The sequence below is a fragment of the Erpetoichthys calabaricus genome, chromosome 3 (assembly GCF_900747795.2).
Source record: "Erpetoichthys calabaricus chromosome 3, fErpCal1.3, whole genome shotgun sequence".
Classification (NCBI taxonomy): Eukaryota; Metazoa; Chordata; class Cladistia; order Polypteriformes; family Polypteridae; genus Erpetoichthys; species Erpetoichthys calabaricus.
The window spans coordinates 268,612,651-268,640,008 of record NC_041396.2 but is presented as its reverse complement, the minus strand read 5'-3'; the positions used below and the strand labels follow the sequence as shown (position 1 = coordinate 268,640,008).

Here is a 27,358-nt window from a genome sequence, read left to right as displayed (position 1 = left end):
TCCAGAGTTGGCTCCTGCTTTCGCTTGTTTGCTGCCTAACCCGGCCGGCTGTGGACCTGCAGACGTTAGGGAGGTTCAGTAAGAGAAGTGATTAGGGAGAAGTTGAGTGGCTTCTGTGTTATTCTGCCTAAGTTTTGCCAATGCTTCTTTTTTCCAGTCCTATGTCGACACTCTTGTGTAGACGATACCGAATACATTGCTGTTTGACTAAACTGTGATGAAAAACTAAACTCTGGATTGGACATTGCAGGCAGCAGTACCTGCGTGTGTGCGCTCTTATCTCACTTTTATATGGGGTCCACGTCGAACCGGACAAAGGGCACTTGATCACGTCTAGCGAAGCCGTCTCCCGATGGAGCAGCACGGAGTGCGTTGTTTCTAGCAGGTAAGCACAGATTTTTACACATTGTCCGCTGATTTTTCAGCTTTTAAATTAATAACGAAAACACCGACGATGGTGTTCAAGTTTGGGAATAAAGTTAAATATTAATCGCTTTACAAATATTTGCACAAGATAAAATTTACAAGCATGGATATACGACCTGAAAGCAAAGGGTGACTGTTCAAGTTAATTGTAGTATAGGGCTCAGCCACAAATCTCAGGTAGGTTAAAAAAAAAAACTGTAGATAGTTCTGTCATGTCAAGCGTCTACTGTAACACATGACTGCAAAAAGTTAAAAAATATTGCCTTGGATCCATGGTTCCCAAACTCAGTCCTGGAGACCCAACTGTGGCTGCAGGTTTTTGTTCCAACCAACTTCCATTTTTCATTGGACTCAGCCTAATTAAGTGAGTCGTTATTTCCCAGTTTCTGTGTTTTGGAGTCAATAGAAATTACAAAATAAGTTTGGTAGATTTTTTTTATTAAGGGGGGCACGTGCTGCCTCGCATTTAGGAGACCCGGTTTCGCTTCCCGGGAACTCCCTGCGTGAAGTTTGCATGTTCTCCCCGTGTCTGCGTGGGTTTCCTCCGGGTGCTCCGGTTTCCTCTCACAGTCCAAAGACATGCAGGTTATTTGCACTGGCGATCCTAAATTGTCCCTAGTGTGTGCTTGGTGTGTGGGTGTGCGCCCTCGGGTGGGCGGGGTTTGTTTCCTGCCTTGCGCTCTGTGTTGGCTGGGATTGGCTCCAGCAGACCCCTGTGACCCTGTAGTTAGGATATAGTTGGATGGTTGGATGGATTTTTATTAAAATGTAATAAGCAGTTATATGCAGTTATATGGGGAATATGTAGTTTTTTTAAGTAACAGTATTTTCAAGCTAATTTTCATTGTTTTTCCAGGTGTTCTGGTTATTTAATTGATTATTTACTAGTTAGCGGGTCTGACACTGAAGTTGTTACTGCTTTCATCATCCTGGGTGTCTGCTATGCTGGTTGTTAATGGTCACTATTAGGGTTAAATGAAGGGAGCAAACTACACAGGAAAAGGAGAAAATAATAGGAAAACAACAAAAAAGACATAAGCATTTATAGCTTTAGAAAAAAACAAATATTTCTAAATGTCTTTTATACATGTAAAAACCATACTGCTGTGTTTTTCTGAATACAGAATAAGAGAAGAGTAAAAAAAACCAGCTAATTAAATGAGATCAGTTGTTATCGATTATTATCACCGATTGTGAATCTGGTTGGAACAAAAACCTGCAGCCATGGGGGGTCCCCAGGACCGAGTTTGGGAAGCACTGCCATAGATGATACAAGATAAAAACGGTGACTGAAGGCCTGTCTCTGGCTGGAGTCAATGAAACATACTATACAACAAACCAGTTTAGTGGTGCCAGTCAAGCTAGTGGCACTGTGATTAGACTGTGGAGGAAAAATGGGAGTCCCCAAAGAAGAAGAAGAGAGCCACATACAGTACAGAAGGCACCTACCACACAGTTACAATCTGTCTATGTACCTATCTATAGAAAGTTAATTTCCATATTTTTCATTTGATCTGTTTCAGGTGCTCTGTATGGGGGATTGGCTTTTACAGTACTCACATGCCAAAATTAAATCTCACAGGTTCATAAATGTGAATATCATGACCATAGATCTGTTTAGTATAACTAAATGCATGCGGAAAGATTAGATTAGATCAGGGGTGGGCAAAGTCACTCCTGGAGGGCCGCAGTGGCTGCAGGTTTTTGCTCCAACCCAATTGCTTAATAAGAAGCACTTATTGCTCAAGAAACACTTCTGCTTCATTTTAGTTATCTCCCTCATTAAGATTTTGAACCCTTATTGCTTATTTAAGTCTTAAACAGCTGCATTCTCTGTTTTTAATTGCTCCTTATTAGCAATAAGATGCAAATGACAAAAGAAACCAGCAGTTATCCATTTTGCTTGTTACCCTTTACACCTGTGTGTATTTATCGTGCACTATTTGGTTTAATTAAATACTTGGAAGGAAAGAGGAGAATTACCCATCCGTTTTACACTTCAAAGTATTTGGATGATATCCTTAGAATGGAAAAAAAATCTAGGATATGGATGGATATGAGAATGACTTGACATAGCAGAGTTAAAGCACTAACAAGCCATGAAATGTAATTATTGGCAAGGATTGTTTTCTAATTAAGCAACTGGGTTGGAACAAAAACCCGCAGCCACTGCGGCCCTCCAGGAATGACTTTGACGACCCCTGGATTAGATTAAATGTTATTGTAATTGAACACAGTACCATGACAGCTAATTGCAGTTTAAGACAGTAAAGATGCATTAAATCAGAAAAACATTTTGTCCTTAAGTCTCAGAACTAATCAATTACTTGTGCTTAAATATGTTAAAGAATTCAGTTGTCATTACACTTGATTTAGGAATTGTTCATTCCTTGCAGGGGCAGAAAATAATAATAATAATAATAATTCATTACATTTATATAGCGCTTTTCTCAAAATGCGGTTAATTGTCATTAAACTACTTCTTCTTAAATATGCTATAATTAAAAAGGAAAAAAAAATCCTTGTCAGGTGTGATTAGTCCAGTTTATGGTGAGTATCATCCAGTTCTGCATGAAGAGCTGGCCCAAAGGTGCAGTCACTCACACACCCTCACTTACCCACACAGGGCCAATTAAGAGCATTTGATTAACTCAGCATGTATATGATACACAGTTTCACACAGTGTTGGACACGGATCATACTCAACTGCTAAACAATTACACTAGAAGCTGAACAAACCTGATGAAATTGTTTTGTACATTGACAAGAAAAAGCTTGTGAACCCTTTGGAAATAACTTCAGGTTTTCTTAAAATATGGTCTGATCTGCATCTAAGTTACAATAATGAGCAAACACAGTCTGGTTTAACTAATAACTTGCCAATTATTGCATTGCATATCAAATCAAAAAATCAAAAATTGTTCTTGAACATCTTGAATACATAATCCAAACATTCAGATGTGTAGGTTGGAAAAAGCATGCATACCTCCAGGCTGTGGAGTCATGACTTCAACAAAAGCTGAGTCATAAGTTGGCAAACTTCAAGTCCAATGAATGAGATGAGATCAGAGGTGTGGTTTAGAGATACTTTGACCTATAAAAAGACTCTGGCATTTTGATTTTGCTATTCACAAGAAGCATTTGCTAATGTGAGGCATGCCTTACAAAAAAGAGATCTCAGGAGACCTTCGATCAGTGATGTAGCAGCTATGTGGGGTGGGCAGGAAACCACACAGACCCCCGAGCCAAAAAAATAACAGGGCACCTCATCATTGAGGTGAATAAATTAGATTGCAGTAGTAGTAGTAGTAGTAGTAGTAGTAGTAGTAGTAGTAGTAGTAGTAGCAGTAGTATTGTCACGTGCACAGAATTACAGTGAAGTTCTCATTTACGTGGCCAACCAACATACAATATGTACAGCTGAGATTAAACATCACATAATGTTTGACTATAACATATTGAAGGAGAGAAAACAAGAACTGAGGGCTGCTAATTCATTTGTTTTTAAAATATTTAGTCATCTACTCAATAAGTAAGATATATGAAAATGTAAATTTATAATGTGGAAGAATGAGAGCAGGGATCCAGCAGGTAATAAAACCACATTTTTAAGAAGCAAGAACTAGCTTTTAATAAAGAAACTGACTCCCTTCCAGAACGGAGTTTGAGATCCATGACTGCATGTGCACTCCTTCATTTACAACAAAAGCTTGTAAATGTAAAGATTTCATAGCCAATATCAAGCAAGACCAAATAAAATTATAATTGAATAATCATTTAAGAATTTCTAATAGTTTGTGAGTAAATACCGTGCCATAATACAATGCACAAAACTATTTTACATTCAGGATGGGGGAAGGTATCTGAGACAAACATTGAAGTGATATTGTTGAAGAAAAACCCTTGGGAATTTTTAAAAAACATCTGGATGACATAGTGGGACAGCTTAGCTATTAGCTAAAGAACAAATATGATGGACTGAAAGGTCAACTTTGTACACTTCTGCAGAGGAGGCTGTGTTCAGGGGAACATGTTATTTTATTGAGAAACAAACTTCCAAGCAATACAAATCAATATTGTTGCCCATGGATCTGACAGTTTCTATACATTTTTGAAACTGCAAATCTTGCAAAATAAACACATTAACCATAATAGACATTAGTTTATGAAAATGTTACACAGACTTAATGTAAATCTTTGCCTGATTGTTGTGTTATTGATTAATTTTCTCTAAAATCAGCACATCTTATACAAGGCTGTCATGGCATTTTCTGTGCTTTGACTTGACATAAGAGGGTAAGTCTGTTTTAGTCATAATTGTTTATCATGACACCAGATGATGGCGATACATTGCATGTTGGTTGGACACGCACATAAAAATTTCACTGTAATTTATACAAACATCACTACTACTTCTTCTACTATTACTACTGTGTCACAATTTCCATCCATCCATCCATCCATCCATTTTCCAACCCGCTGAATCCGAACACAGGGTCACGGGGGTCTGCTGGAGCCAATCCCAGCCAACACAGGGCACAAGGCAGGAACCAATCCCGGGCAGGGTGCCAACCCACCGCAGGACACACACAAACACACCCACACACTAGGGCCAATTTAAAATCGCCAATCCACCTAACATGCATGTCTTTGGACTGTGGGAGGAAACCGGAGCGCGTGTCACAATTTACTTTTTTAAAACTATTATATAGTTAAAACAAACATACTGGTAACGCCTTGCTTGCTTAATATTCTCATCACCAATGCAACCTTTCTTCCCTATAATATCAAAAATTGACACAACAGCAGGTGCTGAATAACTGTGGGTTTACCATTTGGCTCACCTCCAACAATTAAAATGGAACCACATTTTTACATACATTAAACATATTGATTCAACACCTCTCACACCCGAAGGCAACAATTGTAACTTTTTTCTTAATTGTTTAGTAGACCAAATAGTTCAGATCAGGTACTGTAAAACTTAATCCATTAATAGCTGTGTTTGATATACTCCCAGATGGGCTTAAAGTGGAGAAGGACAAACAAACCATAATTGCCTTTACTTCACTAGTAGCAAATAGACTTCTGTTGAACTCACCTCTTTTAATTCAGTCGGTAACTGATGTTATATACTAATTGAAATTGGGAAAAAAATCATATTCTCACGTAAATCTTAGAAGCAGGTCTCTCTGTATTTCACACGTATACTTTGCTCTTAACATTAGTGTCTTTTTGCAGACCTTGTGACCATAGTGGCTTTGGGATTCATTTGGCGCTTCTATCTGGTCCAACTATGGAGTGTGTCAGATGGCAGGGAATGGTGCATTTGCTGGTGGCAGGTTACTAGGAGACAGAAAGTGTCCTCTTCATGTACCTGCTAACTCCATTACTGAATCCACAAACTGTGGCTGAGGAGAGATCGAATACTGCACACCAAAGCACACACACTGCTGTAGAGCATGCTCTGGGCATGGGGAAGATGCAAGTCTTTGGGGAATTCCACATACATTGGCAAACAACATTTCTTTGTTTTTTTGCTAACGTCTCCATAAGTTGTATTAACACTGTTCTTTCTTGCAAGGGAGCTGTGTCACATTTTGAGCTTGTTTTATAGATTTTTCATTAATATGTTAAATCATTTTACCTATTAGTTGATTACATCTTGCCTGAAGAAGGGGCCTGAGTTGCCTCGAAAGCTTGCATATTGTAATCTTTTTAGTTAGCCAATAAAAGGTGTCATTTTGCTTGGCTTTTCTCTACCTATTAGTTGAAATTTTAAATTCATTATTTTGCATGTGTGTGTTTTTAACATTTGTACATGTCTGGTATGATAATATAATATTATGTTTGACCATTTAAATATTTGGGATTGTTGTTCCTGTTATCTGCAGTCTGCTTTACTGATGAGGACACTGGGGAGAAGCCAACAAAGAAGTACTTGAAACTTATTCGTTAAATATTGAATAAGGAAGGGTCTTGAGAAACACTCATTAAACTCATTCCTTCTTTACCTACCTTGTTTGTTATCTTGTTAGTTATTTGCTAAGATTGATTGTTTTTAGGAAACACATCCCAGATCAGTCAGTGTTTGCTATTCAATTAATATACATTTTGTTTAATAAGTCCAAAAAATGCAATTTCAGTCATCTGTTTACTTTAAAATGTTTTTATCCAGGTTGTCATGTAGTCTCTTTTTTGGCTGTAATGGCTTTCCCAACATTAGAAGTGAGTTTTCTTTTGAGAGTCAATGACTAAGTTTTATTTGAAGAAGCGAAAGCAACTAATAGTCAGTCTTAAGGTTAATGGTGACTGCTTGATTCTAGATGACAAACCATAGTCAAAACAGCAAGATAATATAGCAAAAAAAAAAACAGACTGCTCTAAGAAGCAGACAAGAGGTCAACAATCTGTCAATCTGATGAACAGAAGCTAAAGGTACTAAAATAAAACAATATTCTAAGGAAAATTGTAGTTAAAGTATCCACGGAATTTCATAAGAATTTGTCCAGTCATTCACAAGTAACAGTGTCCACAAGACATTTTACCACAGAAACACAAAAGCAGACATACAGGCATATACACCTTTGCCAAAAATACTCAAAACATGTTCAGGGAATATCAAAACATATTTTGCCATTGAAATCGCAAAGTCCACTTTGTCATGTTTCAGCCAGAGTGTGTTCCCCAGCTTATGTTTAATTTACTTTTCTGTGCATTGTGGTTGTTGTAAAATATTTTTATGATGTTTACTGTATTTATATATTTTTGCTACTATTGTTCTGTTTATTTATTATGTGTGTATCTGGTTGTTTCCTTTGTAACTTGTGTTTTGTGGGTGGATCCCCAAGAGGTGGGGCCCCCGATGTCATCGCTGAAGAACCGCCCTCAGCCTCTATATGTATGTGAAGCTGGGAAGTGGGTCCTTTAGTAGTTCATTGATTGTTGTTCTGGAGTGCATTATTACAAATACTTATTCTGTTTCTAGATTATTTTGATTCTGTTTCATGGGTGGCGCAGTGGGTAGCGCTGCTGCCTTGCAGTTAGGAGACCCGCGTCCACTTCCTGGGTCCTCCCTGCGTGGAGTTTGCATGTTCTCCCCGTGTCTGCGTGGGTTTTCTCTGGATACTCTGGTCTCCTCCCACAGTCTAAAGACATGCAGGTTAGGTGCATTGGCGATTCTAAATTGACCCTAGTGTGTGTGCGCCCTGCCCAGGGTTTGTTTCCTGCATTGCACCCTGTGTTGGCTGGGATTGGCTCCAGCAGACCCCTGTGACCCTGTGGTTAGGATATAGCGGGTTGGAGGATGGATGTTTTATGGATTCTTTTGCTTTAATTATGATTTGGGACTTGTTAGCTTCTGCGGTGGGTTGGCACCCTGCCCAGGATTGGTTCCCTGCCTTGTGCCCTGTGTTGGCTGGGATTGGCTCCAGCAGACCCCCGTGACCCTGTGTTCGGATTCAGCGGGTTGGAAAATGGATGGATGGATGGACTTGTTAGCTTTGGGTTGCCTATTTAGTTTTTTTTGGGTTTCCATAATTTTTTGTGCTTCTTTTGTTTATCACAAATTGATGTCTTTTATAAAGATTTTGTTTTTGAACGTTTCTCATCTAGCCAAAGGTTATATAGTTCATCTCCCTAGAGGTTTTTGTTTTTTGCATTTTTGTTATTTTTGGAGACATATATATTTTGAATTTTTGATGGCAAAAACCCCTTTTAAGTCTAAAACCCTTTCTGGCTGAAGCTGGCCAGTAGAGTTTTGGGGGCAGGTTGCTTGATGTGCAAGATAGGGAAGGCCTTGGCCTGGTTTATGGGTCTTTTTTGATGCTTCACACCCTTTCGCCATAAAACACATTTTTCACATGGAAACAATACTTCTTCCATATATTTAATATGATAAAAGTAAAAATGGAGTACATAAACTGAACACTAAGATGCAGAAGTGTACATTGGGTCACAATAGACTCTCTGTGTACTGACTGTGCATGACAACTTTTATTTTTAATAATGGAATCAAAAGACAGAGATAAGTCTAAGAAAGCAAGCCAAAGTCATAATCAGATGAGGGAGAATCCAATAAACTAAGCACAGAATGGAAGACAAAAAATCGCAGTGAAAGACACGAATGAGCATTCGGAAAGACAGAATAATGCACATAACTGGGCCATAGACGGAGACATAAATTGTGGTAAGGGAAAGAAAAGATTTTGAAACCAAAGAGCCTTTCAAATGAACAAACAAACAGAATACAGAGTCTTTTTAGTGAATCCAAATTTGGACAACTAGCAAGCCCATGAGGCTTAACTTTCTTGACCTGTGATGTCATGAGATCCATAACCCTAATGTCACCCCTAATAATCACATAGCACCTGTGAATACTTGTGTTCCAAAATGTTGGTGTCCATAAAAAAAACAAAATGGCACCTTGAGAAAATAAAATAATAACGAACATAAGAAAATATGCATTGAAACAAAACATAATTGTGAACATTGGCTGCCTGGACCTCAAAAAATAACTTTAAAATAATATATTAAATTATTTTTAGAACCACAGGAACAATTAAGAAAAATAAAAATAAGAGTCAAATCATGGCAGTCTATGTTATGATTAGGTTTGGCCTTAATTAATTTAGTATTTTATAGGTTCTCCTGTCACACCACCATTTTGAGAGCTGTCGTTGGCACCACTTCCCGTAGTGGGTTCTACAGTTGTGACCCATGGCTAATTGGCTAGATTGAATAAAACGTTGGCTGGGTGTTCCTTTCATTATCCAATCTCTGGATACAATCCTCCTAATAAAAAATACTTAAGAGAAATATTTTGTTATTGTTTTGTTAAACTTCTCACAAATTTCATTTGATTTGACCCCTTTGGCTGTTTTTTTAGCTTTGATTCTTGTCTCTCAATAGGATTTGGTAGCTAGGTTTATTTTTTGTTCGTTTTGGTTTCATTGTTACGTGCTTCTCCCGGTTTAGCTCAGTAAATTAATCGCCTGTCCGTTTATTCGGCAGGACAGTCTGGATCTAAAAATACTCAATGACTGAGCCATAAGTAGTGCTTAGGAGTCTGTAAAAATGTACATCCATTGCATCTTGTGTCTGTTGGGTTATTGCTGTTTCCAGGTAAATCAAAATGGTAAGTGGGGCCAAGGGAACTGAAAAATTGAGGGACTTGGTTAACAGTATGTTACTTGAGAAAGGTCCTTTTTTGTTGAGGCTGTACCGCTGCGTCTGTCGTTTTTGTATTTCTTTTACTTGATAAGTATGGTTTCCCTGAATCCCTTTATTTGTAAATTTTTCTTCTCCTTTCCTCTTAAGGATAGATCCAAAGGGTACAGGCCACTTGTCACCAAGTAATTGCAGCCGTCTAAGGCACAATGAAAGGACTGGTACCTGCCGTAGGGATTGGCTGAGGAATTATTGTCTTCCCCTTTTTTCTGCAGCCTTCCTCTTAAGGTCCAGTCATCAAAGACATAGTTTCTGTGCTTTTTCTTCTGGTTTTGAATTTAGTTTGGTTTTAGGTTTTAAGCTTTGGAATTGCTTTGGAGTAGTAATTGTTTTAAGTAAGGTTTTTGGAGTTGGCTCCCTATATTAGATTTTTAAAACCTTTTTTTAATGCTCTTTTCAGTTATTTGAGAACCCTCTTTCTCTGGTTTAATCTTGTGTTGCCAATTGAGTGTTGTGATTTATTTTATATATCTGATATTATTGGCTTATAATAATATTTTGTATGTATTAAAATAAATATCACCTATTCACTTACTTAATTAATTGGTCTATTGTTTGTTTATTTGAAGAGACTGATTTGGGTTTTGTAGCGTGCTCATAAGATACTGATACCTGATGGGGAAAGGCATCACATGAGGCATAGAAAGGGCCCAGCTGGTCAGTGTCATGGCACAGATCTGCTTTATGGGAAGCCAGGAACTGCTGCTATACACAATGCTACAGGGCAGTGACCTGGGTGGGATTGCAAACTATACACAGAAACATGTCATAGGAAACCAAAGGCTCCAGTACAAGGCTGGTTACATTTAGTTTTCTTTTATTACAAATATTTTTTTAACTCTTTCTAAGTTTACCCTTTAAACTTTTTTAATTGAAGATGGATAAATAAATGTGTTGCCAAGCAAGTTTATATTCTTTTCTGAAGTAAATACAACAGAAATGTGAAAATAAAAAATGTAATTCACACAATGAATAGTGGACTTTTGTATCAATGAATAATTTATAGTTAAGCTGCATATTTCCATCAGATACACAGAAGAATTTTCATAATGTAGAGCTAACTTCTTCCTCCAGTCATATAAACTGCACTTTATTTTGATAGAACCACTTCTAAGCAACTGAAATTTTCATTATACCTGTTGCAACTTTATATTTCCTAATTTTCTGCAATTCATGGTAATGACGTTGATGACTCAGGCTAATGAAGTCATGGAAACTTCTTCCCTCATAAATGTTTTTTTGTTTTATTTTTATTGACGCTTAACCCTCCTTGTCTGTTTCACTTAGTCTTTTGTTTCTTTAAATGATCAGAATGTCTTCACTGGAAAAGCAGAAGGTGTGTGAGAAATCCAAATCAAAAGAGTTTATTGAGAAAATCAGTGTCCTGCAATGGGTTCTTACATTCCTTGCAATGGGTGAGTGAAGAGTTGTGCCATCTCCATCAAACTGTTTGTGCTTCTGTCTAAACAGCGTAAGAAAATGCCTTTTTACATTTAAAATTTCCTTTCTTTCTTGGAGTGATACTGTATTTATTATCTGAACTGTCTATGTTTATTAAGGCTCTGTATATTGAAATATAAAAATATAAGGAATTGCTACTAAAGAGAGGAAAGCATTTAGTTCATCAAGCTAATTTAGTGAACTGACTGCTACAGCAAAGAGTCCCAATGAGTTTATTGCCGCTGCTTAAATTGCTGACTTAACAGTTTGTCCAAAAACTCTTTGGGTGAAGTAATGCTTCTTACCTGTAACCTTAAATGCACTTCTCCTTAATAATTAATAATTCACAGTTTAACTGAAATTATTGACGCCTTTAAGAATTTTAAGAACTGGATAAACTCTGCGCATATAAAGTATCACTACTTTGTTTCCTTGACACTGTTGTTCTGACATTTTATGTTATACTACTATAAAATGATTAGAACAACAATCTTAGTGGTATTGAAATAGCAGAGCACATTTTGGTAACACATACAAATCACCATTAGCCCTTTCGTTAAACTCTTGATTGCAAGTCAATTTCAATTGCAGCAGTCTATCAGGCTCCTCTACAAACACTAATCTTTTGCAGCGCAGGCTGCAAACAGCAATCAATGTGCATTCAGTTTAAAATCAAATCTATTTTTATTTATAGAGCTTTTCACAAATACGTTTTGCCATCAGTTAGAATCTGCACATTTTATGGTCTCTTAGTCAAGAGACCCATCCTTCCATCCATTCTCGAATCCACTTAGCCATTTCCATTCATCTATCCTTTTTTTTATCCTGCTTATCCAGATGAGGGTCACAGGGGGATGAAGCCCATTTTAGCAACACTGTCCACCAGTCCATTGTTAGGAACACTCACACAGATACCTATGCTTGGTCACATTGGGACAATTTTGAGTTGTCAATCAACATAACACCCACATATTTGTGTAATACCCAGAGTAAAATCTATGTGAGAAAAGGAAAACTGTGCAAATTGTACACATGCAATAATCTGGTCCAGGACTCTGCATTTAAGATTACATTGTGAAAAGAAACACTATTTGGTCAAGCATTTGGCCTAAAAACAGACAGATTATTCCCCAACATTAAATGCTAATGTGAAAACCTCCACGATTATTTGCATTAGGTTCACATTTTATTAAATATAAGGTTTTGAGTAGCAGAGAAATTACTTCACAAGTTGCATTCCTTATATTTCTTGCAGTCTCTTCTGGGCAAATGTTGGTCCAGTTGACTTATTTATTGCATTTCTTAGGTTTATATCTGATAAGAAACATAAATAAAATGATGAATGAAAACCTTTTGTGGCTGTAAAATATTACACTATAAAAAAATTTGCAAATTAAATTTGTCATATACGTAGATATTTTCAGAACATAAAATTCTTAAACCTACTTAATGCAAGCAGCAGAAATAATTTCATAATGCAACACTGTGTCTTCCATCACTTAACATCTGACTTCTGGTCCTTTATAAACCCATTCCAGTTGCAATATTTTGAAAGGAAAGATTATAATCCAGCTTTTCTTAAGCAAGTCTTCTTTTTCTCTAGGAATATTCTGCACTCTGTTTGTTGTGTACCTGATGTTTACCTCATTGTGGATACTTTCAGTGATATACTTCACATGGTTGATAATGGACTGGGACACGCCTGAAAAAGGTAAGCAAATCAGCAGTCTTCTGCATATTTTGGACTAATGTTATGTGTGGTGTGTAACTTTGTCACTTTCTTTTTCACTTAGGAGGGCGACGCTTTAGTTGGGTTAGGAGGTGGAGTGTATGGAGGCACTTTAGAGATTATTACCCTATAAAGGTATGCATTTACTATGTGTGTAAGGTTTATTACATGTCAGATTGCACAAGCTGTTATCCTGAAAAGCTATTGCAAGAATCACATTAGGCAATAAAGTAGTACAGGGATGAATATTTTCTGTTTGTTTTTGATGATTTTGCAATAGTTTAAAAACATATCTTTCTGAACTTATATTAGTACAACTATTAATGACTTTATTATGATAGCAGTGAAATTCAGAAAAAGCTCTGATTTTACACATGATGTATGATGTAAAAGAAAATAATGAAAAGCCATAAAAAGGTATGTGGTAGCCAGGGTAACTCTGTTTAATTGCCGCTGGTAAAGGCAGATATTGAAAAGAACAATTCCAGAATGGTACTTGATTAAGATGAGCCTTGTACTCTGCTGATCAATTCAATGACACTCATTTCCTGTTCTGTGGGGGTTTTAAAGAGGAAAACCAGAAAAGATAGGAGAAAAGAAGTGGGGCTTGAAGTGAGGCTGTTCTTTATCTGGGCTGTGGGCTTCATTTCTAAATGTGGGAGAGGACAATGTGCCTCATCAAAATCACATTACTCCCACTTTTGACTCTTACTTGCTTCTTTGTAGATTTTTTTGATTTTTTTTAGCCACCACAATTTTTTTTGCATGTTTACCAACCAGAAGTCTGCTCACTTTGGAATTTTGTGTGTATATGTAGCATATTTCACTATACATTTTTTAAACTGATTTAGTCTGATTTTGTCTGTATATCTAGTATGGCACCTTTTTTTCTGATTTACTGTATTAGTAAAGTTGTGATGTATTTTGGTTAAGGGAATGTACTGGATTGCGATGTTTGGAGTAGCCAATTCTGAGTTTGAGCAAGAACAATAGTAGTAATAGGTTTGTAAACATCAAAATGACATTCGCATAAAGCTCCTGTGAAGTGCAATCTTTTAACAGGGCAATTGTTTACTCCAGATTTAGCAAATAATCCTCCATTTCTGTAAACTTACTTCTTACTTACTTACTTACTTAAATTCCGATGCAGCTAACAATCTGCAAGTGGTAATGGTTGAAGTATTTTGCATATTATTCAAATTAATAATAACATCATAATTGTCTCCATTTGTGTTATATGAGACTATTGCACCCACTGTCTCACTACAAATCAGACAATTTGATGCAGAATTTCCAAACCTAATATATCTGTACCATATTCACACAATGATTGACAACATTGCATTACATGTATTTTGTGGTGTGGAAATAGAGCACAGAATTTCATTGTAATTGATCAAAACCAATATACAACTTGAAACTAGCATTGTGTATGGAAACAACAGTTTTTTGGCAGAACTTTCCATTCACTTCACAGCTCTGTCTACATGAGTGACGGCACCTGTCTAAGACACCTCCATTTCTTCACTTGCAATATTGATCAGTGGTGCTGTTTATCTACACTGTTCACCACTTCTGCTGAAAACATTATTTTACATTCACCAGCACGCCGCAAACAGGGTGCTGGGTGGCTGCTATTTTTTCTATTCAGGCTTCTGTCAGCACTGTGCAGCATGCTACCATAGTGTACTCAGAAGTGCATTATTATCAACAAATATTGACATATAAAAAAACACGGATCAGCTAATTTTCTTTTTTCTATACTGTCCCCAAACTTCAATCAAATCAGTCAATGATTTTTGAGATTTTGGGGTGTTTAGTTTTCCTGTTGTTGGGAGTTATCTCTAAATATTGATATATATCAAAATGCCCTAGGTGTACCATCCTTCCAAATTTCAGCTTTTTAATTAAATGGAAAATAGTGTTTTGTGGGTGAATGAGTAAGTCAGTCAATCAATAAATGTGTAGATTACTAAATCTATTATGTTGTTATTAAAATTCTAAGGCTGGCGAGAAATACACCTTTGGAGATACATTTTGGCCTAGTCAATATGTACCAGAAACAATCCCCATATTCTGGCCATAGTCAATGATAGCACAATACTTCAGTTTATGAGTTTCTGCATCTGCTTTGAGTTGGTTGTGAAACAAGACCCATGTATATAAACCACAAATGCTCTAAAGTTCTAATTTAAAGTTCAGGCTCAAAACTTTTGAGTACCCTCTTATATGATGTATAATACATGTTACCACTTTTGTTTCAGCTGATAAAAACAGCAGAGCTGAGCCCTCACAAGAATTATGTTCTAGGCTATCATCCACATGGAATCATGTGTGCTGGGGCCTTCTCCAACTTCAGCACAGAGGCCACTAACTTTTCAGTCACCTTTCCTGGCATTCGGCCTTATCTGGCAACGCTAGCTGGAATGTTTAAACTGCCTTTATACCGAGAGTATTTGATGAGTGCTGGTAAGATAAGCTCTGTTCAGAGGATCAGTTAAATCTCAGATGTTTGAATAAAATTATTGTTGATTTGCCACTTTTCCTGTTTTCATTGTAGGTATGTGTCCTGTTAGCAAGCCTAGTCTAGAATACATTCTTTCACAGAATGGAACTGGTAATGCTGTTGTGATTGTGACTGGAGGGGCTGCAGAATCTCTTAACTGCACTAGTGGGCTGAACCAGTTGGTCTTAAAAAATCGGAAGGGCTTTGTCAAACTGGCTGTGGAATATGGGTAATAATATTTTCCATATTTTATTTATTTTTTTGATAAATCCTGAACAAATATTGTATTTAAGATAATCATTTCACAGAGCATCAAAATGACCTCTTATTGAGGTACTTTTATTATTCTTACCTCCTTTATTAGGGATATAATATTTGATTGTATTAGCTTATTTGTGTCGTTTATCAATTTAGATCTCTCAAAGTGCAGAATTTCAGAGTGGATATAAGGTGTTTGTAAGAACTGTACATGCAATGTGGAAGAGATGTGGGAGAGATAAAATATCTAATTTCATGACATTTAGAGACAAATACCTGAAAAACACCATGTTAAAAGTAAAAAGTTTAAGCAAGTTTGGGAATGGATTAAGAGCAGGATAATTTGAAAATAAGGGGTAAAATAAATATTTTATTGCCATAGTAGTATCACTTGCATATGATTTTGATTTAGTGAAACAAATAAGACATCAGTTCAAATATGCAATAAAAGAATTAAGTAATCACCTTTCATTTCCCAACAACCCAGAAACAGCCAGTTTACACAATTATGTGCTGGAATAAAAAACAAAGTCATAGATAGGGTTACAAACAGGCTTCAGAAGACTCCATCAATTTTCTAACTTTCTTATTCATTTCAGGGTCAGCTCCCAGCAGCACTGAGTGTAAGACAGTAGTCAAGACATGATTGTATGCCACTTCATAATAAAGAATATGAATATTTATGCACACACCTAGCATTATGCATGTTTATGATTAACCTAACTTCAGGATACGGAAGGAAAACTATAATACTTGAAGAACACCCATATAAACATGGGGACAATGTGCAAATCCCATAAACAATATTGGGATGTGATATGGACCCAGAACTTGTAATGCAGCAGCACTACAGACTGTATCACTATGCCACTCAAGGTTTCCAAAACACTTAAGACAGTATGAACCCAGGAACTGTATGGTTAAATATGTACTGATGAACTGTATGGATAATATAAAGTTAAAATGTATCACTCTAATAATCAATTATGCAGAGTGTTGTGCAGATAAACATATTTGCTATCTAAACGGCACTCCAACATCTTTTGATTGGGACAAATCTGATGACATGGGCCTGGGGAGATTAAACTCCTTACCTGAAACCATCTGCTTACATTGTAATTTGCTATAAAAATATCATGATCTCAAGAGTTCATGAATAACTGTTTGCAATAATTACAAATCAAGAACTTCTGTTAGATAGGATATCATTTCATTGCAAGATTTACACAAACACAGATTCACTACACGCCCTGCAAATTTAGAATTGTCATCTCTTGCCTTTATTAACTTTTATGAAAGAATATAGAAAAACAGTGTCCGCAAAGGTAACACATGAACAGACATAAGCAAATTGGAAAGGCACTTAAGTTGAAAACAAAATTATGTTACATTTAACTGTTACCAATCACTGAACTCCTTTATGGCTGAAAACACTTGTAGAGAATAATGTCTCCTTGATTTGAAATGCCTTTTGTGAAACTTTCTGATAATATGACAGGTAAATGTAAAAAACTATAATACTGACCTTCTCTGTAATTGTAATCATCACCCTGTAAGATCCATGAGACAGTCAGTTGTGCTTCAGATACTGTGTGAAAGTCAGAACCTATCCTGAATGCAGTGGTCCATGTATGCCATTGTAATTTTTAGATCTGAAGTTTGAAATACTCATGCTGGTGATAGTCTCATAATGGTAGTACCTGACCTTGTTTCAGCCAGTTGTTTAACAAGCTTGTCATTCATTTTAGCTTCTAGTCTAGTAGAATTATTCCTAGGTCAGCTTATTCAGAAATATTGGCTGTTTTTGCTTTTCAAAGAGATTTTAAAAATTACCGTCTTGTGGCTTTATTTGGTAGCTCAATTTGTTAATGTATTTTGACAGTAATTCAGTAGCTGATATGTACCTTTCACCCCTCCATTGTTTTTTAACCACCTTTAAGGCAGATTAGGCTTTATAAATAAAGGTATCAAAGTGGTTCTTAAGAGGGATGCCATAGGGGGACCATTTTTGGTTCACAAGGTTCTACAAAGAACTGCTTACTTATTTAGATCTGTAAAAGGTTACATAAATAGCCATGAACAGATAATACCAGGTTTCTGAAACACTAATGGGTTCGGGATTTTAAAAGAACTCAGGTTTTCTTGACCTTTTTATCATGCTATCTAGCTTACTATATGTTAAAGATTTCTGTTTTGTCCACATATTTGTAACTGTTTAAAAGGCCACATAATAGATTTCATAAGCACAGAACCCTTCCCAGAATAAAATAGCTCTTTGTTAAGCAATGGCTCTATGAGGGACCACATTTTGATGTATGTATTTTGATTCTAAAACCCTTTGGGCCTCTGTAGTATCACTTAAAATGCCTACATCTAGATACACTTGACTGTGTCTTCATCCATCTCTTCCAGTGCCGACCTTGTTCCTGTTTACTCTTTCGGTGAGAATGAGATTTTTCAACAGGTGATTTTTGAACCAGGTAGCTGGGGAAGAAGCTTGCAGACAGCTTTTTATAAATACATTGGGTTTGCCCCCTGCATCTTTAAAGGCAAGGGTGTCCTCCTCAGTCAATGGGGCCTACTGCCATTCCCCAGACAGATCATCACTGTTGGTAAGTAGAAAGGTTTCTTCAATAAAAACTGGTACATGATCTATGTATATACTTCCAGCCTGATAACTTACTCATTACCCTTGTTAGGACATCTGCAGTGGCCCCTACCATATTTGTCTCCAGGTGAATTTAACCTGAATTTCTATACCCTGCTCTGCTAGCATATTTAATTTTGTCATCTTCCATTCCCAGTAGCTATTCCAATAGATGTAGTATTCAATTTCTGATTAAAGTCAACATTTTATGGGCTACAAGTGTGACAGAAGATGCTTCAGTTTTTACCCAAATTATTAAAATAATTTCTTTCTGTTTACTTGGGCACCAAATTTCTTTTTCACCCCTACCTGATAGTGAAAAGATTTCAAAGATGGCACATTATCTAGCCCTTTTGAAATACTTACATTTATCTAAATGTATCCAGATCATCATGTGTTATGTTTAAATAGGATGTAGTTAATGTCCTGTTAGGCAGATTTTGTTGGGAAAGTAGTGTAAAGCAAAAAGATTTTTCCTTAAGGGTTACACAAAATAGCAGTCAATGTTGTTATATAAGGCCATCACCCAAAAATCGTTAAATCTTTCAATATAATCTTAAGGACAAAACCAAACTCAAAGTTAAAACAAAATAAAATTAAAAATATGGTCCTTTCCCAATTTTTTTCATTAATCAAGCATTAGTCTCTCACAAGGTATTTCTTTAAACAGGTTAAAGTTCGTACACTTGCTAAACATGATTGACCATCTTACGGATGGCATGGCATGACAGTATAGGTCAAATGACACATGCATAGCAACCACAGAGCAGCATAGTAACCAGTCTCACAAAATAGCAGCAACTATGCAAACCACTACATAAAATGGCAGCACCCACAGTGGACAGTCTTCAGTTTCGGGACATCCAATAGTCACAACCAGTGTGAGTGAGGAAATAGGCAAAACTTCTTGATCAGAAAATGTTCAGAAGTTTATTAAACAGTAAGAATTGAAGTGTTAAAAAAGTGCAAACAGTGCATTCAATAAATAAAGAATACGTTTTCTTTAAAAACCCACTCCATAAAAACAAAAGTGTCCTTATGTGCTCCAATAAACTGTATCAATAAATGTTTTCGTCCTCAGGACATTTTCTGAGTCCACATCATGCAGCTAGCTGCATTCCAATCTGTCAAACAGACCTGACTAAGCCAGTAGGGTGTCTTGCTCTCTCTCTCTGAATGCTGCCACTCTGTGGATCTGCCTATGTTTCTGTGACCTCTCTTTGTCCCTATCTGCTCCCCTGATACCTCTCTGATCAGTGATGGCTTCTCTCTAACAGTGAAAACTTCTCTCCCACCTGCTCTAACCCATTCCCTTTTATCCATTGAATCTCCCAACAGTTGCTAATTACCAAACTGTCATTTAAATGGTAAAAACTTTGCTAAGTGCAGTCCCGTGCACAAATCTCTTACCAGTGTGAGTTAAACCAATGGATGGTGCATACAAACAATTAAAATAAATTAATAAAACACCCCCTGAACTTGTCACAAGACCAAATACCCAATAACAATAAAACCATTATCAGAAGGAAATCAATTAATGATGCGCCCAGTGCTTGCTGGGATAGGCTATAGCCTCCTCATGATCCTGCTCTAGTTAAGTGAGTTTAGCAGAAGGACGGCCTGTTGCACTGAAACAAAAACAGAATACTAAAAACAAATTAATGATGCAGTCAAACATCATAAAACAATACTTTTGCATTGCATTCAATTAAGGCTTGGGTGTAACCCTTCACACAACAGGTTTTATATAGATAGACAGAACTTTTTTTTCCCCGGGGGGAAATTTGGATTTTTAAAGAAGTTTTTTAAATTAATAAATACATAAATAAATAAATACAGTATACAGACACGTTATGGTCTGAACACACATCAGAATAACTAAAAAGCAATGACTTGGTTGTCACAGTCCCTGTGAAGCATTATGCAGACATATTGCTATTGGTATAATGAAGCCCCAGTAGTGTTTCTTTACACAATTTTGCTGAATAATTCATTGGCTGAAAGAACTCAGTGTTACAGTGTCAGAGAGAGGATGTGCAGAATTGTTTATAATGGCACTCAGTTTTGTTTTAATTCTTTGCTTTGCTAGTACATGCAGGAAGTCCAGAGTTCATCCTATGAGCTTGCCCTTTTAATTAGCTTTTTGATTCGGCGGGCCTCTCTCTGACATTTTATAGAAACTGATTTAAAAACTGGCTGCAAGAATCCATGCTATACCTGCAGCTTGTTTTTTATGCTACCCATGTTGTGTACTGCAATCTCACACATGGCAAAAGAGGATTGAGGTCTCTAAAAACAACCATAAAGCAGGTCAGGACCTTCACTATCCAGCCCAGAAGAGACTCACCCTAGATCAGCTTGCCCTAGAAATCTACCTGCAGACTTCATACTGGCTAGCCCAAACTGAAGTAAACTTGCTTAACAGTTCAAAATAAATCTAAAAAGTCCCAAAATTCTCACAAGGAAAAGAAACAGTAAAAACTCCTGCTTGTGGCCAAAAGACAGCAAGGATTAGTTGTAAAAAGGGAATATTTTATTAAAGCGAAAAAAGGTCACAAAAGGTGCTCAGAAGAGCAATAAGGCATTGGCTAAAAGGCAATCCTAAGCAAACATGCCCCAAAAATCAAACCAGAAGACAAATTCTTTAAATAGCAGCCAGAAAGTCACAAAAAACAGTAAACCCAACAAAAATAGTATTACAAATTCTCCAAACACAAGTGCAATGATTTTCAACACAGTGTGTCCTTTTCCTTCTGTTTTATGGCAGTTTGTATACTCTTTATATATTACCACCAAGTACTGTACAGAGGGAAAACTTCTCATTCCATTTAATATGTTAAATGCTTTTCCCCAGAGCTGCGTTTCTAATGAATTTCATTAGTTCCTTGTATTTAACAACGCTGTCGTTGTCCCCCAGAAGGTCCTTTAATGATATTGTGATACTTTTAGTTTTGCAGAGACATTTAATTAGTGTTCGCCTTTTGTTTTTATACAGAATACAGTGGAGTAACACATGCTCAGTTCTTTCCTTTGAGCTGCATTTTACATAGTTTGCATGTCTGTGTCAACATATTAAATACAATACTTGATTTAAGGCACAGTTTCCTAGCCTTGGCCTACTTAATATTATTTCTTCTTTTCTGTTTTGACTTATATATTTAAACAGGGTAATATTATTATGAATTGAATAGAAGTGTCTGCCTTTAACTGCTCCCTCCTATTTATTGTATCATAACTGGAAATCCTGTTTTTTTAATTCTACTATTGATTTCATTATAACTCATTCCCACTTCAATTTACACCACTTTTTTGGCTAATGCACCAGCAATTTCATTTTCTTCCACCCCAACATGTGCTGGAACCTAGACAAACTCAATAAAGATTCCCAACTGCATATACTATTATATAAATGCAAGATTTCCAAAAGCACATCTTACCCGGAGAAACATTTACCTTCTTTAATTGACATTAATGCTGAGTGGGAATCTGAGCTGATAAATACAATTGGAAGCTTTACTTCTTCTACCCATTTTAGTGCTATCAATTCCGCCATATAGCTTGTTAAATTATTTGATAGTCTTACTGTTACCATAGATTTCCCCAAATAAGTTTACCAAAAATGTAGCCTTTTCTATATTGGTTTTTGCTACAGTGGTTTTATCTGTTAATATTGGAATGCTCAAATCTTTATTTATGCCATTCTGTCCACGTCATCCTCATCTTTAATTGTCTTAAACACCTTACTGCATTTATAACAAAATAAACTCCAACTTGCATTCCATTTTGGATTGTATCTAAATTTTGACTTATCCAATTCAATTTTTATCATAAAAAATATGGCAAAATGATTGCTCCCCATAGTAGATTTTTGATAAACACATAAATTGTCATTGTTTGGCTTTTGGGGACCAATCATCAAGAAATTATTTAGGATGTCTATATTTATATTAGATATCTGTAAATATTTTTCTTCTGCTTTGACTATTATTGTCATTTTTCTGTTTTACTTGTGGTTTGAGCTGTACAATTTGTTACTTCAGTCATAAAAGCCAAAAATAGAATTTTACTAACAACTGAATTATTGTCATTTTCTCCTGGCCTCTCTGTTCCTTTTGTTTTGTTTGTTTCTATGTTACCCAATGAAAGTAATTCTTAATTACTTCTTAATTTGACATTTTTAACTGCCTCTGCATATGACAAATTGCCTTCCATTTTCACCCTTTGTCCTTTGTACTTCCTTTGCTCTTATATGCATTTCACATCCCCAAATGCTGCTGTATGTTCCCCTCTACAATCACAGCAGTCTTGCCAGCATCATAGGCCCCTGGGCAAACTAGGGTGCTGGGGCCCCTGTTTTGATAGCAAAACAGAAACATACATAGGCATCAGAAACATCATAGACCTATATGCTCCTGGGGCTCACGGCCAGTACTCATTGTGCCCATAAGTTAAAACGGCCCTGTCCACAATTACATTTAACTTCTATTCCTTCTTCACATTTCCCATAATCATGTTCTCCTCCACTTCTGCCACATCTCTTTTTCTCCTTACAAACTGCTGAAGTGTGACCAAAGTGCTGACAATTATAGCATCTCAAAGGGTGAGGAATAAATACTTTAACAGTAAAATAAAGATAACTTAAATAAACTTTCTGATAAAATATATATTTCCAAACTCAAAATTACCAATATACTTTCACTTTTAGCTCCTTTTTGCTTCCAATTTGTCTCACTTTCTTCATTCTCATCTTCACTATTCATTATAACTGTATCTGTTGATAAAACTTTCGATGGATAGTCGTCCTTCCACCATTTTCACAATGCCTGCCTTCAGGTATGGTCATTGCCCAACCTCCCAAGACTGAGCCTACTCAGTTGTGGCCTTAAGTAGCCAGAAGGAGGGCTCAAAAACCAAGAGAACCCACAAAACAGAAGGGATGGGAGTGCAGTTAAAGGGACAATACGCAATTATAAAAAATAACAGAAAATACATAAATACAATAGTCCAGAAGTGAACTAACCTTTCCTGGTATTCTCTTCAAATATCTGATGCTAGATAAAACATTACAACTTACGTGTAAACCAAGCTGCAGTTTTCTGACAGCAGAATACAGTGGTGCCTCGGTTTGTGAGCATAATTTGATCCAGAAACATGCTTGTAATCCAAAGCACTCGTATATCAAAGTGAATTTCCCCATAATAAATAATGGAAACTCAGATGATTCGTTCTACAACCCAAAAATATTCATATAAAAATGATTTTACAAAATATAAAGTAAAAATATGTAAAACAAATTAACCGGCACTTTAACTTTGAAAAGAATCGTGGCTGGTATGAGGGAGACGAGAGAAAGGAGAGGAGGAGGAGGAGGGTTATTGTATAGGACGAATTTCACTCTAACTAACGGAATCACTGCTATCTGTTGGCTCACTGGAATCTTTTGCGTTTTTTTGCGACTTTAGCAAGGAACCTATCCAATGACAGTTGCTTTTGCCTGAAGAGTCACTACACTTGGACACAAAATAAAAAAAATGCTTTACGCACTGTAAAGATTCTAAACTCTATTGGGATTCCCCCCAACAGGATGACACATGGAAGAGTATCCCAAAGCAATCACAGGCTCCCAGCGCTGTAGCAGTTTGCCATAAAAATGAATCCGAAAAGATTGCGGTTGCTCTATAAGCACCTGCCGTCGATGGGTGAAGCAAGGAACATTATAAATGCAAGAGAACAGTATTACTTGGCCACTAACCTGCCGGATTGCTGTTTCTGTGTATAGGAGAGCGGTAGATCCCGCTACAATAAATAACAGTGCTGTTCCTGTTTCAAGCTAAATAAGGCTGGCTTTGCTAAAGTACTGAGACTCAGACTTGTGTTTTGGGGTGCATGACAGGGACTCACATGTTACAGCACACACATGTGGTCACAATGCTATAGTAAACATTATGCGCTTGTACGGATATTGACTATATGAGTGAGGCATGCCGACTGAGACAGAGCATGGGAGACGATTACCCATAATCCCGCGGTGAGAGAGAGAGAGAAGAACCATTGGCTCAATTGTGATCACATGACGCTTGACCGACAAAGCGTATACGGACTACTTGTATTGCAAGACCTTGCTCATTTATCAAGTTAAAATTTATTTAAAAATTTAGCTCATCTTGCAAAATGCAAACTATGATACTCACAATCCAAGGTTTTACTGTATCTGAATTTTGAACTATCTATCATTGAATTCAGCTAACTATGGGTTGACTGTAGTGGTATTTGGAATGAAGCCTTTAAAAGTTTATTTTCATAATTGTGCATTGACATTTTCTTTCATTTGTAAGTTGTCTATTGTGATTTGTAAAGCAGTATGAGCTAAGCTTCTATTTGAAAATGTGTTATAGAAATAAATGTTTTTGTTGAAGGAAGAAGAAGGGGGAGAACAAAGCAGTGGTGGATGGATTGAATAAGTAAAAATCTGAGGGAGAAAGGATAAAATGGGAATGAGTATAGACATTTGCAGAATGTGGAGAAATCTAGTCAATAACAGTGACCTCATATACAAAAAAGCTAAGGTAGAAGAAAAAGATGTTGTGGTTAATACCTGAACCGTCAAAAAACGTATTATAGGAAACACATTGTAATTTATTTATAAATATATATTAGTAGAGTACTGCATATATCACTTTTGCAAGGTTAAAAATAATAAGATAACATAATCAAAGCTAGTTAATCTGAGTCAAGGTCGCAGAGGGCTACAGCCTATCTTTACTCCTTGACGGCCTATTAATGCACACACTAACACTGACATGAGTCCAATTTAGAATTGTCAATTAACATAACAAGCATGTGTTTTGGAATGTGGAGGGAAAACTGGAGTACTGGTAGAAAAATACACTCACAAAGGGAGAACATGTCGACTCCATATAAACAACAAACAGGTGCAGGAATTGAAAACAGATTGCTATAATGCACTATAAAGATAATATCAACTGCTTCATTCTTATCTGTTGTGAATCTTATTGTCTGTTAAACCTAGTTGTCAATTTTCTAAATTTTCTCATATCTGATCCTACTTGCCTCCAGGTTACACTTGCTTGCAATTTTCTATTATTTATATAACTAACTAACCCCCCCCCCCTCCCACCAAACCCCCCGTGACTCTTCCCACGTAGTAGTAAAACAGGACAAACTTTAAAAATCAATTAAAAAAAAAAAATTTTGGCCAAGCAGAAGGTAGGTACACTCCAACATCAAATGTTGGCAGAGTATCTGATCATGTTCAGTTCTGACAGGAGAGTGTCCCCCGCATGGGGAGAAAAGCATGTGGCCATGATAACTGTGCCAATCAGCAGCTACCCTCTAAAATACACGTAGCTCCGATCTCTCTCTGTCAAAAACAACAAACGTTACTCAGTAACAATCTGTAGATGATAATGTCTGTTGAACAAACGGGTATTGCTAGCTAAGTGGAGGCAAAGTACGCTCCAACACGTGGCTAGAGGTAGACCAACTCCAACGGATGCTGGCATGTGAGTGAGGAGGGCCCCGCCCCTTCGGATTCGGGCAAATAAATTGGTACCGCAAGCGAACTATAAGTGAAGTTGCAAATTCAACTGGAATGTTCAAGAAAATTACAGAAAAAAACCTGATCTAAATCCATTAAGAAATTCTCTCGTGAAAAGCGGACAGACAGACATAGATAGATATACATTTTTCTGCAGTTCTGTTAATTGACTTGAACTGTACATAAGTATCATTTGTCTTCTCAGAATTGCCTATCTTGTATATGCAGCAATTTCAATATTATGAAAGTTATATTTTGACTTTTCTCATTTCTGCAGTGGGAAAACCTATCTCTGTGCAAGAGGTAAAGAACGCCCCCAAGGAAGTGGTAGACCACTACCACAAACTGTACATGGATGCAGTGCTGGAACTGTTTAATGACTATAAGCAGGAATGTGGCCTGACAGAACAGCATGAGTTGAAAATTATCTAACTGTGAAGAAAAAATAGTCTGTATCCTCCCAACATGTCTTTCCCACCATCTCTTTAATAAGGTGTCTGCATTAGTCCTCATTTAGTTTGATTAATTTTTAAAAGGATTTTCACTTTTTAGTTCCTCTGATTGTCTTGGTTTCTAATCTTTGTGTATAATTTTGAAAAGGAGGTGTACAGGGAAAAGGAATATGGGTGAAATAGTCACAAGAAGTCATCCTTGCTATAGAAGAATAGATACAGTACCCCTTTATAATACTGCTTTAATATTATACTGTTATGTTTGTCTTTTTGGATTGTTGTCCTCTTCTTTGCAAAAATCCATCCCATTGATCCTGTAATGAGATTTACTGGCTAAGAAAATGGGACATAACAACTCTGACTCACTATGTCACATTGACTATGTTGCTTAACCTGGTTATACTTAATTTTTTTTTTTAATAAAAAGTAATACTTTTTAGTAGTTGTGTGGTATTATTATTCATGTAAAGTGCTTTGGGATAATATTATTCTTGAAAGGTGTTCATATAAAATACTGACTACAGTACTGCAGATATGCTTTGCCTTTTTTACACATTTCAGACAGTCAAGGAAAAACTGAGTTCATCATTTGTCAGTCTATATAGAATTTTGCTCCTCTGATGAAGACTCGCTTTTTCTTTTCACAATATAATACAATTATCAGACCTGTTTCTTGTTACCCTGCAGCAAACCCTGGTTTTAGATGTAACTCATCTCTTGGTTCTTTTATTTGTAATATGCTGAGATTATGCCCTGGGGTTGGCCAGGTGGACAACACTACTTTTAATACAACATCCATATTGTATTGCTTAGCTTTGTGCAGACTGAATGCATGTGAAGAGTTAAAATAAAAATAGATCAGAACTCAAATATCATAAAATAATAAATATAATAAAAACAGATTCTTGAATGAAACTATCTATTGCCTCCAGTTTTTAAACCCATTTTACAATAGTTAGTATAAAATCACAGGAAGCAGAGGTTAATCTCAGTCAAAGTAGATGCAGGGATCCCAGACACGTTACTGGGCACATGAATACAATCACACCTGCTGATAGTAGGCCAGTTTAAATATGCCATTAGGTGGACTTGTATATCTTTTTGCTATGGGTAG

At 36.5% G+C, this 27,358-nt stretch overlaps 1 protein-coding gene across 1 annotated transcript; it reads left to right on the top strand.

Annotated features, from left to right (window-relative positions):
* LOC114648912 (diacylglycerol O-acyltransferase 2-like) lies at nucleotides 1–26,686 on the top strand. The gene is made up of 8 exons (XM_028798244.2): nucleotides 1–385; nucleotides 10,966–11,069; nucleotides 12,698–12,805; nucleotides 12,888–12,958; nucleotides 15,088–15,292; nucleotides 15,384–15,558; nucleotides 18,000–18,199; nucleotides 26,070–26,686. The coding sequence occupies exons 2-8, from the start codon at nucleotides 10,967–10,969 to the stop codon at nucleotides 26,222–26,224; spliced, it is 1,017 nt and encodes a 338-aa protein (XP_028654077.2). The 5' UTR covers nucleotides 1–385; nucleotide 10,966; the 3' UTR covers nucleotides 26,225–26,686.
* The last annotated feature ends 672 nt before the right edge of the window (nucleotides 26,687–27,358 follow it).